This window comes from Diadema setosum, chromosome 9 (assembly GCF_964275005.1).
Source record: "Diadema setosum chromosome 9, eeDiaSeto1, whole genome shotgun sequence".
NCBI classification, from domain to species: Eukaryota; Metazoa; Echinodermata; class Echinoidea; order Diadematoida; family Diadematidae; genus Diadema; species Diadema setosum.
This window is the reverse complement of record NC_092693.1, coordinates 18,628,339-18,647,117: the sequence shown is the minus strand read 5'-3', so window position 1 is coordinate 18,647,117 and position 18,779 is coordinate 18,628,339. Positions and strand designations below refer to the sequence as shown.

The 18,779-nt window shown below is 39.2% G+C and overlaps 1 protein-coding gene across 1 annotated transcript in view; it reads right to left on the bottom strand.

The window, feature by feature from the left end:
- Nucleotides 1-18,779, bottom strand: part of LOC140232922 (probable Na(+)/H(+) antiporter nhx-9) — a 47,675-nt gene that overhangs the window by 13,015 nt on the left and 15,881 nt on the right. Inside the window, exons 4-5 of the mRNA XM_072313033.1 lie at nucleotides 16,857-17,113; nucleotides 8,607-8,830 (exon numbers count right to left, since the gene is read on the bottom strand). Of these exons, the coding sequence (XP_072169134.1) occupies nucleotides 8,607-8,830; nucleotides 16,857-17,113 (481 nt within the window). The remainder of the gene's footprint in view (nucleotides 1-8,606; nucleotides 8,831-16,856; nucleotides 17,114-18,779) is intronic.

Below are 18,779 nucleotides of genomic sequence, written 5' to 3'. Positions count from 1 at the left end.
TACCACCACCACCAACAACAACACCACCACCAGCAACAACAATTGTGACCCGCTACAACAAAAGGATCCTAAAGTCGCTGACGGGTGAGCCGAGAAAATCAAGTTTGAAGTCAGATCACCAAAATCTGTCAAAACGTTCGGATTTCTGTTTTAACACAATTTTGTAGTCTAATGTATCTTCTATCATCTGCCAAAATTTCGAAGATAAATGATCAAAGGAAAGGCCTGAAAATAGCATTTTTCAGGGCCATGCTTGGCTCGCCCGTCAGCGACTTTAGGATCCTTTTGTTGTAGCGGGTCACAATTACTTCTCAATGTAGTCTGGTCAAAGACTGATGGAGACATCAGCTACTATTTGTTATGCATTTAGCAAATCTAACTTTCTGTGTTGCTAAATTTGTAAATAGTATCTGACTCGCAAAATTGGTAAAAATAAAAATCTCATGCTGCAAAGGTTCACTGTTCGATGCTAGTTCTGTAGAGACAAATGCACGATACATGTACATATATGCAATACTTCTCCCTCGGGGGTGTTTCATACAGCTGTTCTTAAAGTTACGAATGACTTAAGAACGACTGGAACATGTTCTGATGCGGTATACTTATCAGAATTTCAATAATTCAGCACAAGAACTGATCACCTGTCATTCTTAACTCTCAACGTGCCATGCTCGCCGAACGGCAACCTTAGTCCTGACGTGCCATGGTTGCCGAGCGGCGACTAAGAAGAGCGCAAAAATCATTGGTCATTTAAGTTCTTGTGGTACCATAATGTGTTACGCCAAGAAACTGCCACTGATATGTACTGGTAGCTGATTAGCATAGCCATCGTTTCCACTAAAAATATGAGTATATTTACATAAGAAAATTTTGAGTAAATACGTAATTTTTCAGCTAGATGTATTTTTTTTGCGTCGGGAAAGTCCGCCGAGAGCGCACCCTCTGCGAGCTGTGTATAGATCAAAATTCTCATTGATAAACCACTCGTGTGTATGCTACTGACTCTGCGTGTGTTGTCTATGCATTTTTACTCGTATTGTTCTGCTTGGGTGCTCTCCTGCGGGAGCGACTTTCAGTTTGTCCCTCAAAGAGGGTCAAGCTTTCGTTCGTCTGTCAAGTCTTTCATCCTTTTGTCTTGGCGAACTTCAATAATCATCCCCACGCTAGCATATACAAAAGAAGAACACGCTTTTGTTCTTGTCTATGCACATGTACAGTGGACGGAAGTAGTTTACAATAGACCTGTAAACCAAGGAATTGTGCGAGGACAAACCCCTTGTGGACAAAGGCCTACCGATTTCAATAGAGTACACCCGCCCGTGGTATATAGAGACAAAAGAAAGATTAGTAGGTACTTGCTTTTCAAGTGGACAAAAGACACTCTTCCAGGACCCCGGATTTACTTTAGTTTCAAATAGAGGATCTGGGACCAAAGGACTCGGATTTGGGAATGAATTACCGAGGCAGAAAAAGAAATTGAAAAGACAACTGCTTGTGGACAAAGGCATACCGATTTCAATAGAGTACGCCCGCCCATGGTATATAGAGACAAAAGAAAGATTAGTAGGTACTTGCTTCTCAAGTGGACAAAAGACACTCTTCCAGGACCCCGGATTTACTTTAGTTTCAAATACAGGATCTGGGACCAAAGGACTCGGATTTGGGAATGAATTACCGAGGCAGAAAAAGAAATTGAAAAGACAAATTGAATTGCCAATATCTTTGGAATTATACAACTCTAGAAGACAAATTTGTTATCATTTGAATGAGGAAATGTAGCTCTAAAACTTTCTCACAGAGTCAAGGAAGCGTTCTATTGAAGAAAAATCATGACTGACTCTTTCTTTCCATACTACACAAAAATCTATAATAGTTTTTAAATGACATTGAGTATTTCTGCAATATTTCAGGTTCTGATAGATATTACAGCAAACTGACTACATGACATGAAAGAATAATCATTTCTTGATATTTGTTGTGTAGAACTCACTTCCAAACAGTCAATTGTTTCAGAGATATGGCAGTTTTAAATTACATTGTCAATCCAGATCGCAAACTTTCTGGCGTTGGGTAAAAACGGCTGGCACGTTAGGGGTTTTCGTCTGGCACATTAAGAGTTAAGTCGTTCGTAACTTAAGAACAGCTTTATGAAACACCCCCTAGAGTAGAATGTTCATAGAGATCATGTTTGACCATCAAAAGGTACACTACTTGAATCATTATGAAAGGCAAAACATTTTCATATTCAAGATTGATGTAACAATGTACATCACCACTTATACTGTCTTCTGGACTTTCAATTGTTGTTCAATACTCAATTGTTCGATGCTATAATGTCATATATAAATTCATACAGGAAGTAACCATTTGTCAATCACAAAGAAAGGTTAAAGTAGAAATTCAAAGAGCACGAAACACAAATTTGATAAGAAAATATTGAATTTGAACATCTGTCCTAGGTGTACACAAAATATCGAGAGAAAAGAACAATCCCAACTATTTTTTATTAATTATTGAAATCGGACGAAAAAGTGAACCCGAAATGCCCCGATGAACGGTCTGCCGATACCCCTTCCAGATGACGTCACCCACTGGATTGGTACTCTGAAAGTACACGTTCGCTCCATAGACTACTACCGTGAATTGTTTTCAGTGTTGTGTTTAGGAGCCTAGCAAGTCCAATTATTTAGTTTATTAGCATGTTCTTGCATGTCTCCTTGTAGTTCACAGTTTTTCCTTACATTTCATCCTCATAAAGTATGACATTTGTGAATGCTAGCGGCGCATAAAAGAGATTTCTTTCAGACGTTTTTGTCCGCCTTTCGGTTCCGTGCCTTCAAAAAGTAGATCCGGTCACAGCAAGCTGGATGGTTCGTCTCGCTCTCAGCTGGTCTGCATCGGCTGTTCATGCACTGTGCTGGTGTGTGGTTCGCACTGCATTGTGTGTGTTTGCGTGTGTGTGAATATGTCAGTGTTCGTGCTCTGATTTCTTCCTCGGTCTAGTGAGAGCTGTGCATAAACACGTGTGTGTATGGGAACATGTACTATTGTACGTACTTCGAACATGTGCACCAGCTCCATGCCCCCTCGACGTTCGACGCAAGACTCCCTGCAGCTGATCACTCGCTCTCTATATGCATGTTTTTGTTTGTAATAATAATGGATGAACGTACATAAACTCAATACTGTACGAGTAATGTTCACCACACGTAATCTGTGTATTTCGTATACTGTTCTACGAAGCGAATTGCTACTTACAGAGGTGGAAGAATGAGTCGTGAGGAAGTACTTCTTTTTCCACATTTTTTTTGTTGTTGTCTAAACCGCCGCCGTCATTCATCGTACATACTGATTGTCGAGACTCTAAATCGTACTGAGCCGTATGTTATACTGTTTTTCATTTTTTTTTTACGCCAAGGCAGACATCAGACATTTACTTTACCATCAAACGCAGCTGAATGTTACTGTTATTCATTTCGAAATGTTATAGCAAATATCCGACATTTATTTTAGCATCATATATGGAACAGAATGTTGCTGCTATTCACTTCCAAACGTAAAAGCAATCATCTGACATTTATTTTGGCATCTTCTGGAGCCGAATGTTATTCCTATTTACTTTCGAAAGTTAAAGCAAACATCCGACATTTATTTTAGCATCATATGGAACAGAATGTTGCTGCTATTCACTTCCAAACGTAAAAGCAATCATCTGACATTTATTTTGGCATCTTCTGGAGCCGAATGTTATTCCTATTTACTTTCGAAAGTTAAAGCAAACATCCGACATTTATTTAATCATCGTATGGAGTTGAAAATTATTGTTATTCATTTTCGAACGTCAAAGGGATCATTCGGCATTCATTTTAGCATCTTCCGGAGCTGATATTATTGCTATTTACTTTCGAATGTAAAAGCAATCATCCGGCATTTATTTTATCATCGTACGGAGTTGAATACTATTGTTATTCATTTCCAAACGTAAAAGCAAACATCAAACATTAATAACTATTTGACCATCGAACGCAGCTAAACATTACTGTTATTCATTTCGAAATCTTAAAGCAAACACCCGACAGTTATTTTAGCATGGTATGGAGCAGAATATTACTGCTATTCACTTCCGAACGTAAAAGCAATCATCTGACAATTATTTTAGCATCTTCCGGAGCCGAATGTTATTGCTATTTACTTTCGAAAGTAAAAACAAACATCCGACATTTATCTAATCATCGTACGGAGTTGAATATCATTGTTATTCATTTCCGAACATTACAAGGGATCATTCGACATTTACTTTTAGCATCTTCCTGAGCCGAATGTTATCCTTATTCATTTCCGAACGCAAAATCAAATATCTGACATTAATTTTTGCATCGTAAGGAGCTGAATCTTACCGATATTCATTCCAATTATTTTAGCATCTTACGGAGCCGATTGTTACCGCTGTTCATTTCCAACAGTAAAAGCAAACATCCGACTTTTTTGGTGGCCCGATCGGGCCACCAAAATCTTCATTTCTGAAATATTGTCGGCCCGACGTGGGTTTTTTTGGTGGCCCTGGGCCACCGGGCCACAGTTACTAGTAGTGTCGAGCCCTGTCTAATGAATGTAGATGATCGCAAGTGTAACAATAAAATATGATTCGTCCCCCCCCCCCCCAAAAAAAAAAAGCAAGAATGTTTGTGATTCCATAGCTGCGTTTATCCGGACAAGAATCTAAAAAAGGAGTTACAAAACCTCTTTATTATTATCATTATTATTATTAACGAACCATCAGAAAATCAAAGCTAATCTTACGTTCAGATTAACATTTTTTTTCTTTTTTCATTGTCGAATTAGCAAACCTTCAGAATATCGACTCTCGAGCTAGCTTGTTTCATTCGGATAATAGATAACAAACCATAATTAAATTTGTCGGATTAACAAACATCCGCACATGCAATATGCGTGTTTCGAAATAACTACCATCGGGATAGTGAATCTTATTCTTTTTCGGAATAACGAGCACCACGCAAAGAGACGCGATGCTAAACTAAAATTCAAACCTATTTTTTCTCCTTTTTTTACCACCCGTTTATACACGTTTTCTGAACATTTCCTTATGCCCGACTAAAAAAAATGATATTTGCACGTTACTGTGAAAGTTCGTTTATCCGAAATTATATAATATAAGAGGGTTTGTTAATCCAAACATTTGTAGCATTATTCTGAAGTTTGGGTAATGTGAAAATTGGGAAAAGGCTTGTTAATCTGAAAACGAATTGAATTTGTTCCCAGATTAAATTTCTTATTTCTTAAGTTTTAGATTAGCGAACCTTCGGAATAAACAACATTTATAGTTACAATCAGCAACATGTTTTCTCTTTTTTTCATAACTCAGAATAGAAATAATGTACAAAATGGAGAAGTATTTTAAAGCAGGAAAATAAGGCATTTCAAGTTTAACACTGTTTATTTATTTCATTTTTCTTTATCGGTAAGTACAAACAATTCTTACAAGAAATAGAAAAGGAAACAGAGAGAAAGAGAAAGAGAGAGAGAGAGAGATAGCCCTATTTTAGGCAAATTAAATGAGAGAAATAAAGAATCATTACGTTTGTAATCCTGGCTGGGTCTTCGACTTGTCAAACATTTTCCCTGTTCATTCCTCCAGGCCCCAGACTGTTCATGACCGCCAAGAATGCGCCAGTACGCGCGGTTTCTTTTTTGTATGGTCTCTCTCCTCTACCCCCCCCCCCCCCTCCATCCCCAAGTCTGGCACCTTGCCGTCGTGGAATTTTTATTGTTTCTTGGTAAACTTGGTGTTCACTTTTGACCGCGCGTTATTGATTTGTGTTATTTTTATCTTGAATCGCGCACTGTGCTCGGTATCCACATGGAGCACGCACAACCAGTGACTACCCGACTCATGTAGGCAGCTAACGGCGAGCAGAAAATGGTAGGTTTTTTTTTTTCTGCTGTCGCTATTTTCTACTGCCAAAATAGGCTAATATATCGTATTGGAATAAAAACTTTGTTCGATATCGATGAGCGTTGATGTGGCATCGTAATGCAATACCCGGGCTTCTTCAAGTAAGTCAGTGTTCGACCATTGTTGAAATCGTGACATCGCTAAACAGTAATTAGTTTTGGGCTTGCGTGTGCATGATTTCATGGGTTTGTTGAAGGGAAAATGTGGAGAAAGAAGGTGGCTTCAAAATTATTTGCCTGCCCGATTCGGGCAAGCATTTTTCTCCTTGTTCAGAACACTTGTACGACTTTGATTTTCACTTGCCCGAGCAATCGGGAAGTGCTTATGTCCGCCCTGCTATAAGTGTTTTTGGTAGCTCCATGATTAGACCTTGCTCGTCTAGTATTGTACCTCCTTGGTCTAACCGGTTTGAGGTCAGCAACTAGTCAGGCGCAATGGCGTGATAGCTATCATAGCAGATGTCATTTACGGAAGTTTTACGAGCGTGTGCACACTGGTGAAGCAGTGATGTAATTACTCGCGAAAACACCGAACCTTATCGATGTCGAAGATTCCACTCCTTCTCTTCCCACCTTCCCTGGTCAGAATCTCGTATAGTCGTACAGTATTACAGTATCGGGCGCGAACGTAAACAAACACACGTGGTTATGCAAAGCATGGCAATTAGTTCACGTCTATGTTCCTATGCCAGTGAAAGTACTTCCATGACTTCGCTAATCACGTAACAGGCCAGGCACGCAGGCAGTGAGGATGGTGGTGCGGCGAGCGGCTACCAATGCGGATCGGAGCAGTAGAGCCACTTCACCGCGGATTAATACAAGCACATACTGCATGCGAGCAATCGCGAGCTACGAGACTGGGCTGCACAAGTTGTTATCTCGATCCTCGTTTTGAAATCTCTCCTATTTTGATATTTCGCCATTTTTCGTAAGTCTGCTTGTTATTGTCAACATCACCATGTCTTAGATTATCAATCCTGTCACGGACATCCTCATGATTTCCAATTAAACGCTTCATATGACCAGCGAAACTTGAACGTGCTAACATTACAAATGTAAGAAAAATAAGATTACCTAAGTAGCTTGAATTCCTGAATATTGACGAAAATATCTGTAAGAATTACAAAAAATCGAGAGAGAAATGTTTCTTCATTACTATTAAACCATAAAAAGTTATATTTCGTTCAATTCGACTTTTACATAAGGAAATAAAATGCAAAAGAATCAGGTTGTACCTCCGTTAACATTGTACACACATTCACCGGGCAGAGTCCGCAAATCCAGTGCGTGACGTCAGGCGAAGCGGGCATCTTTCCTGACGAATTGGCCCTTATCAGGCTCCAGAAAACCGCAGTTTTTCGTGAGCGTTTACTTCTTTCTAGCAACGCGAAAGCGAGGTAACAAAATTCCATTGCCTTCTATGTCTTCTGAGCTTTCTACTGATGCCTAAATTGCAGAATTTAATGATCTCTTTGAATGTCTACTTTAAACCTTCCATGTGCCCAGACCCACAGCTTGACTTGCTGAATTTCTTCATCAGCATTCAGTAATCCATCCAAACTCAACTTAGTTCTAAAGTTAGCATGCCCTCTCAGATGTAGCCATGTGCCTCAGTCCAACAGGAAGGCCACAGTAAAACAATAAGGATATTAAAGGGGATTATGTAATCTTTACTGATTGACACTTAGTTTCCAGGCATCTGTGCCAATCTAACAAATGCAGCACAGCAACGGTTTAAACATATATCAATACCCTGAAAATTAACTTCGGGCGAGTAGTTGTTCTAATAATGTTTTCTGAAAAAAAAAAATGAGAGTGTAAGACTCTTTAAAGAGTAGAAATAATGATAAGAAAAATATTCCAAATTGCACTAAAAGGTGAATATGTCTTGCATTTAGACTATTCAACAAGCACTATCTATAGGCATTGACTGCACAGATTAGACATTTTTGTGAGGATCTTTGTGTGTATTATTTGTATGCATGTGTGCGTGCGCGATGGCTTAGTCAGCTGCGGCTACACACACACATGGAAAACACGCAAAAACCAAAAAGTGTTTGTGACGTTCATTTGACAGTGAACTCTGTATGCACCAGGAAATGTATACAATTAATTTCTGTAAACTATGGAAGAAAATTTAACAAACAATGATGGGCACACATTTGGGGTACCTCGCAGGTGCTCTTCCACAGTCACATGAGTTAAAGGGATGGTACAGTTTCAGTTAAGATGGGGTTTGAGGTTTCAAATGTTTTTTGATGACAATTCTTTTTTCAGGTAATGAGAAACCTCTTGTGAAATATGAAAGAGCATATAATTCTACAAGGAATTCAAAGTTTATTTGATGAAAATTGGTTTTCAAATGGTTGAGATATAAAAAAAAGCAATCCTAATAAAAGGTAGGACCCCATCTTTTCTTGGGATCACTTTGTTTTACTTTTTTTTGTGTGTGGATATCTCAGCCATTTCAAAACCAATTTTCATCAAATAAACTTTGAATTCCCCCTAGAATTGTAGGCTTCTGAACATTTCATAAAGAGGGTTCTAAAGTGAAATCTCACAAAAAGTTAAACCAATATTATACCATCCCTTTAATTTTGTCAGGTTAATGAAACGCATAAAAATGCCGGTACCTATGGAACGGTAGACGAAACAGAAGACGAGGGTAAAGAGGACAAAGGCGGTGTTCCACTCGTGGTTCTCCTTGGCCTCCAGGGACGTGGTGCCCAGGAAGATGAAGATGATGGTCTCGCTGATGCTGCTCATCATCTTCAGGAAGTACTTGATGGTGGTGTGCGACTTCTGCGAGATGTTCTGCTCCACATACGGTTTCATGAACATTGAGCAGAAGACGATTCTGCGCGGAGGAGGAAAAGCGGGAGAGAGAAAGAAGTATACTATAAAAGTGGACATTTTTGCACATTGTGTACAGCCAGAAACCAGCGTGAAAATAAAAGCAAGCAAACATTTTTGCTTGCTGAGTATGTCAGTAGTTCATGTCTTGATTCCATGGAATTAAATACATGCAAAACTCATCTTACCCGGCTGAGCGCGAAAAATTACTCGCACAAAAATATCCACATTTACAGTAGATAGATTAACCCGTTGAGGACGGACTGATTTTGCTACAACACGCATTTCCCATAGACACCTGCCCGAGTATACTCGGGACTCGCTCGTCCTCAACGGGTTAACAGTAGGTTGACATAATGAGGTAATGTTGGAGTTCATTACACAGCTGCATATTGATGGACTTCTGTGTGAAAAAAATGAGAATGATCTCTTGAGTCATGCATGATTGAGCACATTCAAGACAAAATGCTCACTTTTCAAAAGTTACACGAGTCATTATGTGGGAGTCAATGAAACAAGGTTTTGACAAATTCTTTTCCTGGTGTATTCTGTTGCTGTTCTTGTTTTAATACTTTAGTGTGATCAATCATGCATGACTCAACAGCTCATTTTCATCTTCTAAACACAAGTTAATCAATAAGTATATGAACACCCCTCCCAAATAATTTGCTCAAAACCTTTTCCTTGACAAGGTACTTTTTTTGTGTGTGTATAGTTCACTGTATCAATCTACAAGATTCAAATTACATTCTTTGACATGATGCTCCGGGTGAGGGTAAAATAATGATAGGTGCTGTGATCAATCATGCATGACTCAACAGCTCATTCTCATTTTCTAAACACAAGTTAATCAATAAGTATATGAACACCCCTCCTAAATAATTTGCTCAAAACCTTTTCCTTGACAAGGTACTTTTTTGTGTGTATAGTTCACTGTATCAATCTACAAGATTCAAATTACATTCTTCGACATGATGCTCCGGGTGAGTAAAATAATGATAGGTTGCTTGTATTAACCCATAGAGGATGAGTCCCAAGTATATTCGGGCAGGCGTCTATTGGAAATGCATGTTGTGTAGCAAAATCAGTCCATCCTCAAAGGGTTAAAACCTAAATCGCCCCACAGCTTCCCCAATTTCTTCCTCAATAACTACTGAACCACCCATGGAGGAAGGTGGGGTATGTGTACACATGTGTGTCCTTTTCTGCCTGATTGTAATGACTGTTTCTACCGACTGTTCAATCAAATCTCTGTCAACACACAATTCCAACCACTGCCAAAGAGCATGAAATTTATTGCTTCCGTCAGTGAGCAAGGTTGATACATGTGTTACAGAAAATCTCTTCTGATTCTGTTCATGAACAAGACCAAAAATCATAAACCACGGTCATAAAAATTAACCAGTTGAGGACGAGTCCCCAGTATACTCGGACAAGTGTCTATGGGAAATGCATGTTGTAGCAAAATCAAACAGTCCTTAATGGGTTAAGACAGCTCTGTTTTGAGAGGTCTATAAGGCACTGCCAAATTGGAGCATCAACTCATCAAATTCTGCTCAAGTTTTTCCACCTGATGCGCACATTACATTTATTGATCGTTTCCTAAACAAAACATATTTAACCTCCTTCCCTTGAGAAAAATCTCCTTAACTTCCTTCCCTTGAGTATGAAAATCTCTTTCACAGCTGATTAAAGCTCCCCCCCCCCAAAAAAAAAAAGAACTGCAAACAAACAAACAAACAAACAAAACTTAAAAGACTGTGTCTACCTTGCCACAAACATGAAACATGCATACTGTAATGTCAAGTCAGAGAGAGAGAGACAGCTAAAACAAGGATGTAATGGAACGCTATAGCTGCCACAGTTGAAACATACCAAAGGAAGTTTGTTGGGGCATGTCATAAAGACAGTTATAGTTTTTTTTTCACCCCCTTTACCTTTATCATGCAAAATGACAAAGCAATTTCTGCTTCCACATCCTGTGACTGATATCCAGCCATGCAATTCTAGCATTACATTGGTACCCGCCGATCAGACTGAGTCGTCAATACTCGATGTACTCGTAAACATACATAGAGCAGGCCAGGTAATCTCATACTAGCCTTTGTTCAATGGTTACTTGCATTTTCACGTCACAATCTGTTGCTTCCCCATTCATTTTATTTGTTTTGTAGTTGTTTTTTCCATTTACTTCTGGGGGAAAAACACAGCATTGATACACCTTAATTTGGATATGCCCAGGGTACTGAAAAAAAAAAACCAGCTTAAAAAAGAAACTGATAGTATAAAAGAATGTAAAGAGACAGTACAGTGCAGATGGGTATGATACAAGTATGAATACCATCTCAGAATGAAAACCTCAAAACACTGACATTGTACATTGGCAGGTTGCTGATTTTATAACAGAGTTTATGTGTTGGCATAACTAACAACAAGAATACACGCACTAAACAAAATGCTTCTCAAAATGCAGGTTTGGCTGGGACCCTGTGCCATCTCAACATGGCACTTCTTCCTCTGGTGAACTCTTTGCGGACAATCTAGAAATGCAATGAATTGAGGCATTTCCAAAGGTTTGTTTGGACTGAAAACTGCAGATTCACGCACCCATATAGTTTTTGGGAAAAACCCTTTCAGAGTCGACTGTAGTTTGCAAACTTTACGTACCATCAGCTGGGAACAATGATAAGAAGTGTTTCTATGTTAAACAAATTTCTCTCTTTGATCACCTTCTCCCCTTCTCACTCTGAATTGTTCCTCTTTCCTTTTTACTCTCACTCTGCATTCTATCTATCTATCTATCAAACCATACATCATTCTATCTGTCTATCTATATACATCTTTTCATCCCCTATCTTTTAGCTAGCATTCTAGATATCTATCCATTTATGTATACTACCCATCCATTCATCTATTTTTCTAGCTAATTGACTATAACTATCTCCTATCTACCAATCTATCTATACATCAATGTGTATCTATCTACCTATCAATTTACAGTATATCGATCTACAGTGTATCTGTCAATCTATCTAGTTATCTTCATATTTATTTATCTATCTATCTATCTATCTATCTGTCTATCTGTCTATCTATCTATCTATCTCTTTGCAGCATTAGCATACTACTGGTTCTGCAGAGACGTAAGTGAGGGGTTCGTCTACTACAACACTGCTACAAAAGTATGCACTGGAGATCATGTCTAGTGGGTGACTTCCAAGTACATGAATTTGTACATCTTGATACTGCTATGAGCCACTTCACAAAGTGAATATCTCCATACAAGTGTACAAAATGCACATGACTTCTGGGTATCAGCTGAAAAGAAACCAAAAATAGTTTCAACATTCCCCCAACAACACAATGCATTTCCCTTTTGTACTGATTTGCACAGGGCTGCTAGTCTGCTTTCACGACGTTGAGATGCATATTATGTTGTTGAAATACAAAATGAAGCATTACACATTAAAACAATGCATCTATCATACAAGGTGGAATATGCAACACACACACACAAACACACACACACACACACACACACACACACACACACACACACACACAAAGGCCTTAAAACATTATGATTCTGTACAATATCTAATGAAAAAACATACATATCAAAGAAAAAAGCGAGAAAATTAGGTACAACCAGCTCTGATTGAGGCCATACTCAGCGGCGATTACTGGAGCAATGAAAAAGAATCCAAAGTTCATCAACTCACAAAAGTGGGCAAACCCCTAAAAGTTATTATATGCAGTGTGCTAGTCATTTCAGCAGAACTTCTTGAAAAAGCATTATGGAACAAAGTACACACACTTGCATTGACAGATCAGAACCTATGTCTAATTTGTCTGAATTTGTAGTTGACATGCAGTTCTTGACTTTTCATAAGGTATGCTCTGAAATGCCCATTACACAAGCATTCTCTTGCCCCATTACAGCTGGTCATATCATCAGTTCAAATGTGCAATTTGGCTATAAAGCTCCATTGCTTTTGCACTCTTATACTCCCACACATACAACTTGGCTTGCTCAGAAAAGAATAAAAAAAAAAAAATCCTTTCTGCCTTTGTGATAAAACTAGAGAAGCACTCTGAGAGCACAGACCTCCGCCAAGCAGCTTCTTTCCACCGTGATCTTGCTCTTCCATAGAGATCAGTGATTTCCACTCACTGAAAAATTCGACTTCCCAATATAGAAGCCTTTGTTACGTCATAAACCCTCAAATGCGCAGCGCTCCTCTCCCCAGCAGAAATTAGAGCACGCACTTTAGTGCGCGCATGAAAACCTAAAAAATGCGCAGCTTGAACTCTCAAGTTCATTGACCCTACCTGGCAAAATACCGAAAATCCTTCATAATATCCATAAATAATTCCTGATCACCTGAAATTTAATCATCTGTTCCTTGTGTCATTCTCAACCTTTCCTGCAAGTTTCATCAAACTCCGTGCAAAACTTTTTGAGTTATTTTGCACATGGACAAACAAACAAACAAACCAACCAACAGTAACAAAAACATAACCTCCTCCCTTGGCGGAGGTAACAAGCAAATCTTTGAGGACGACCACAGCCTCTAGGCACATCTTCACAGTACCCTGCATGTGCTGGGTGAATGAACCGACTTTTCATCGCAGTATCAAACGGACTTCAATATTACAGAATAACTTCCAGACAGCAACTACAACGAAAAAACCCAATAAAGTATTGTTGCACTCCAGGGAACTTTATTGCCTGGCTAACATACACAGCAATCACGAATTATTCAAAATTCTTACAACGCCGGTGATGCTGCTGTTAAAGGGGAAGGCTAGTAACTGATCAGTGGGAATCAGTGGAAATGCTGGGAGATGATTGTTCCAATCCTTATGGGATTCATTCAAGAGTTCATTGTATATCTATTGTTGTGTGAAAATGATTTGCTTCAGAATGGTCTCATATTCAAGTAATGTGCAGTTTAATGCTTCCAGGTTAGCGTCCCTGGTCAGTGACGGAGCATTAATCTGCACATTACTTGAATATGAGACCATTCTGAAGCAAATCATTTTCGCACAACAATAGATATACAATGAACTCTTGAATGAATCCCATAAGGATTGGAACAATCATCTCCCAGCATTTCCACTGATTCCCACTGATCAGTTACTAGCCTTCCCCTTTAAACTGGGCTGCACAGATAGATTATGAAGAAGAACAAGAAAAAAAAAAGGCTTCAGTGCAGCCACCCTCTGGATTCGCTTATGGTGAGGGCCTTTGGTAGAGGCTACTAGAATTATACTGGCAGTGTATGCTGGCAGAGTGGTCTGAAGAGAAGGGAAATCCTGTATCCACCCACACTGCGATAAGAGCATTAATGAAACGTCATTGTAACTCTGGCTGATCACATCCTGTCCACAAGATCTCCTTTTAGTTTGGTGTGCTGCGGCAAATTTCTCTCGTCCAGCTTTTTATCTGTAGGAAAACACAGCTCCGAAGTCCACCTGCACAGGAATCCCTATCTTAAAGGTACAGTTTACCTTTGGGAGCTGTGATTTAAAAAATGTTCGAGATATCACATTTGATGCATATGTGTAGGTATGTTGTATCACAAAACATCTTACCATATAACATTTTTAGCAATAAAGCCTAAAACATAAGGAGATATCAGCATTTTTCTCAATAAACCATAACTGTAGATGGTTTAGTCTGGAAACATTTTTATTATAACTATTGTTCACATTTTGTGTATTTTATACTTAACATCGATCACACAGATTCAAATTTTTACAGTGGTTATTTCAATCCCTAACTCACATTTTAGAACTATTTTGAAGCACTAAAGCTGGGTTTTTGTTTCACCTACAAATGGTATATTATGCCTTTAACACTGTCCTGTCCTGAAAAGTCCTATCAACCTTCAGTAACCTTTCTCTGCACTGTGCCAGCTGTTGCTCATTTATATCCCATTCACACTGAGAGTTAGCTTGGACCTGAAGTGAGCTAACTCTCAGTATGAATGGTCGAGAAATGTTCAGCCCGAGCTAAAAGCTGGCCCACTCTCAGGAGGTAGATCAAATCTGCTTCAGGTCTGAGCCTAAGTCACTTTAACAGGTATCTCCAGTTTAGCTCGGGCTAAATTCAGTGACCCATGTCCAAAAATCATGTGTTGTATGCCACAAGTCGTTTGTACCATTGCAGCTGCACTGTAGATGTGTGTGCTGCATGCACAGCTGCCACTGCCACCAGCGCGCTGTGTGTTGCACTTGACGAGGGTGGGGGCGATAAGATTACCAAGGCAACTACTCTTGATTACCATGACAACTACTCCTTCCAGTAAAAACGACTTTATTGTCCTAACTCACGTCAGAAGTGACATTAAAAATTGTGTATATTTTGAAAAGGGTGTCGGTCTGCATTGCATTCACCAGACTGCATGAAGAAAGGATGACTTCCCTGGCTTCCATTCAAATCCATGCCTGAAGCATTGCAAACATCTTCTCCTCTTTTATTTTGGTTTGCCATTCAAAGTGATAACACACTCCATGACTTTTTAAAACTTCCTTTCCCACAAAGAAACAAAAAAGGGCAGTGATTGCCACAAAGCAAATAACAAACAGCCTCCTTTGAAGTGTCAATGCACCACAGCAGGGCATACCACTCACAATTAGAAGTCTCCCTGATGAAGTTCAATGTCACTATAAAGTGAGTAAGATTCTAAGAATATGGAATTCAGGGATTTACGATTGTCACCGAGTTGCTCATCAGACCCATCTACATGGCAGTTACACCACAGTGTTTTGGACACAGTAGAATATTTGGTCTAGTGTAGATAACTTTGTAGGGATAGTCACTTGATTGGATTGAGAAAACAACCAACTTATCTCTGTCCAAATATTAATCTTTTGAGTGAGCAAACAAAGGTAGGCTATGCTGCTACCTCCTGTCAGCCATTTTAATAGAATAAGGTCTCTGATGCTCAAGAGTGCAGGATGAGACTGCAAGCAACTCACATAAGCCAAATTCACACAGAGGAGTTATAACTATTTTTCATCATGATGCACAAATCAAATTTGTTTGCCACTGTTCACATACACCCCCCCCCCCCAAAAAAAAAAAAAGAAAGAAAGAAAAAAAAAATCACCCGGCTGCAGATAAAACATTTTGAGTTCCCAGAGTGCATATGCCAAACGGCATAGACAATAGGCAAACAAGTGTGCTGATCAACGTGTTGCCCCCATTCTCGGTTTGATGCCATACCAGACCTGAACAATTTGATATTTTTCCTTCGAGGATCATTTAAATAGACCTTACATTTGAACTTCAATGTAAAAGTAAACATCATGAAGACATGTATTCAATAGGTGAAAGGCAAGGAAGTGCAAAATACTTTGCTGTTTGGAGGATTAAAAAAGTGAGAACGTACATGCATTTAATGAATCCCCTTTGAATTACATACACACATACAATTTACACACACACGGATTATATTTTACATATTATTGTGTGTACGGTGTGATATACAGTATGTCCCCCCCCCCCCCAAAAAAAAAATACAATCTGATTTTTGCATTGATAACTGCCAATATGATTAAACTGTCTAAACGCTACTTCAGGGTCTTAAGATATAACATCTTAGCTACATTTTGCAGAAAACCTCATTCAGTTTGGTTAAGTGGTCACAGAGAAATGTGGATCATTGTAAAGCATGTCATGGGTCTGATTCTTCTAAGTCTAGCACTTGGATGCTCTTGGAACTGCATATTAATGTCTGAACACAATGGACAAAACTTGGAGGGAAGGGATTTCAGACATGCTCTACAAAAACCCTCATTTATCTTTGACCACTAAAGCAAATCGGATGGGGTTTTCTGTAAGAAGTCGGTAATAAGTTATAGTTTCATACCCTGACATTGTATCTGGATTGATTCACTGTTTTTAAAGTTATCATTGCAAAGGCCCCGTTGTAATTTTCTGGGGGGACATGCGGAATATATAAAATATCTCACAATCTTTTTAAAAATGTCTCGGCAGCACAGTTCAAAGAAGTACTTACGCCAGAATGCTAGACAGGGTGAGCATCTCGGCGATGATGTAGGAGAGGTAGGCCATGACGAAGACGAAGACAGGCTCGATGACGCGCACCCTGTAGGTGTACTTTGTGATGAAGGCGGTCAAGAAGCCCATGGCGAGGCCCACCAAGATTCCGCCGAAGGCCACGACGAAGAACGAGACGATGCCGAGGATGACGTCGAGCACTGCCAGATTGTCCTGCCCGATCTCGTTGAATGTCTCAAAAACGCGGTAGAGCACCTGAATAACGTAGTGGAGGGGATGTAATTCTGCATCGGCAAACAGGAGTATGGTTGCAGCCTCTCAACTCTAGAGAGAGCAAGCTGATGATATTTACGAACTACTGTAAAACCAGAAACATTCTTGGCATGAAACTTTCATGAATTGCAGCATACAGCCTCATTCCTAGCACGAAACTTTCGCAAATTGCCAGTGGCATTCAATGCATTGAATAGACAAAAAACTTTTGCATGCATTTCACTTTTGCAAATCTTGACTCCTTGTAAAATTCACAAAAGTTTCATGCACATGAAAATGTCTGGTTTTACACTCTGCAACATACAATAAAAACCTCCTACAGGATGCTTATAAAAATGTTTGCGGAAAACTTGACCAAATCAAGAGTTGATTGCCAGAACAAATCCTGCCAATGCTGTAAAGCTGGAAATTATTGTGCGAGTTACTTTTTGCACTCGATCTGGTAGGATGAATTTTGGGTGTTTTTAATTCTTCGGAACCAAAATACAAAATAGTATACTTCGAGATACTTCTACTCACTTTCAAATGCATCTATGGTCTTGCTCCTCCTTACTTTTCTAAACTGAAGTATCCGTCATCCGTCCCAGTACACCCTCCACTCCATACAGGGTATCACACTGAACCACTGAACTTGGTGATACAATATTTTCATCTGCTGCCGCCAAACTGCGGAATGACCTACCCAAAACAGCAATCCTTCATCATCTTGTATAAAAACCACCTAAAAACTCACTTGTTTAATTTGAAATTCAATCTTAAAGCGCATTTGAACCAGTATGTACATGGAAAATAACTATATGAATGTTATTCTTAATACTACTATTAAGTAATAACACCTTAAACCTCCTTACCGGATCCTCACTCCCAAAGAGATCAGCCCCAACCCCCCCCCCCCCCCAAAAAAAAAAAACAAGGAAAAGTAGAAATTACGCGGTGCGTAATATATGTCCCCGCCGGAAGTAGCATTTAGTAGCAAAATGTACAATATAGGTAAAAAGATCAAGGTCAAAGGTCAAAGAAGTCAAAGGTCAAAATTCTATGTAGAAGTTTTGAAGCCCTCACCTAGTGCCATCACATAAAGCAAACGGAATTGAAATCGGGTTAGAAATGGCGAAGGAGTAGCATTTAATAGCAAAATGTACAATACAGGTCAAAAATCAAGGTCAGAGGTCAAAGAAGTCAAAGGTCAAAATTCTGTGTAGAAGTTTTGAAGCCCTCACCAAGTGCCATCACTTAAAGCAAACGGAATTGAAATCGGGTTACAAATGGCGAAGGAGTAGCATTTTGTAGCAAAATGTACAATTTAGGTCAAAAATCAAGGTCAAAGGTCAAAGAAGTCAAAGGTCAAAATTCTGTGTAGAAGTTTTGAAGCCCTCACCTAGTGCCATCATATAAAGCAAACGGAATCGAAATCGGGTTAGAAATGGCGAAGGAGTAGCATTTTGTAGCCAATGTACAATATAGGCAAAAAATCAAGGTCAAAGGTCAAAGAAGTCAAAGGTCAAAATTCTGTGTAGAAGTTTTGAAGCCCTCACCTAGTGCCATCATATAAAGCAAACGGAATCAAAATCGGGTTAGAAATGGCGAAGGAGTAGCATTTTGAAGCAAAATGTACAATATAGGTCAAAGGTCAAGGTCAAAGGTCACA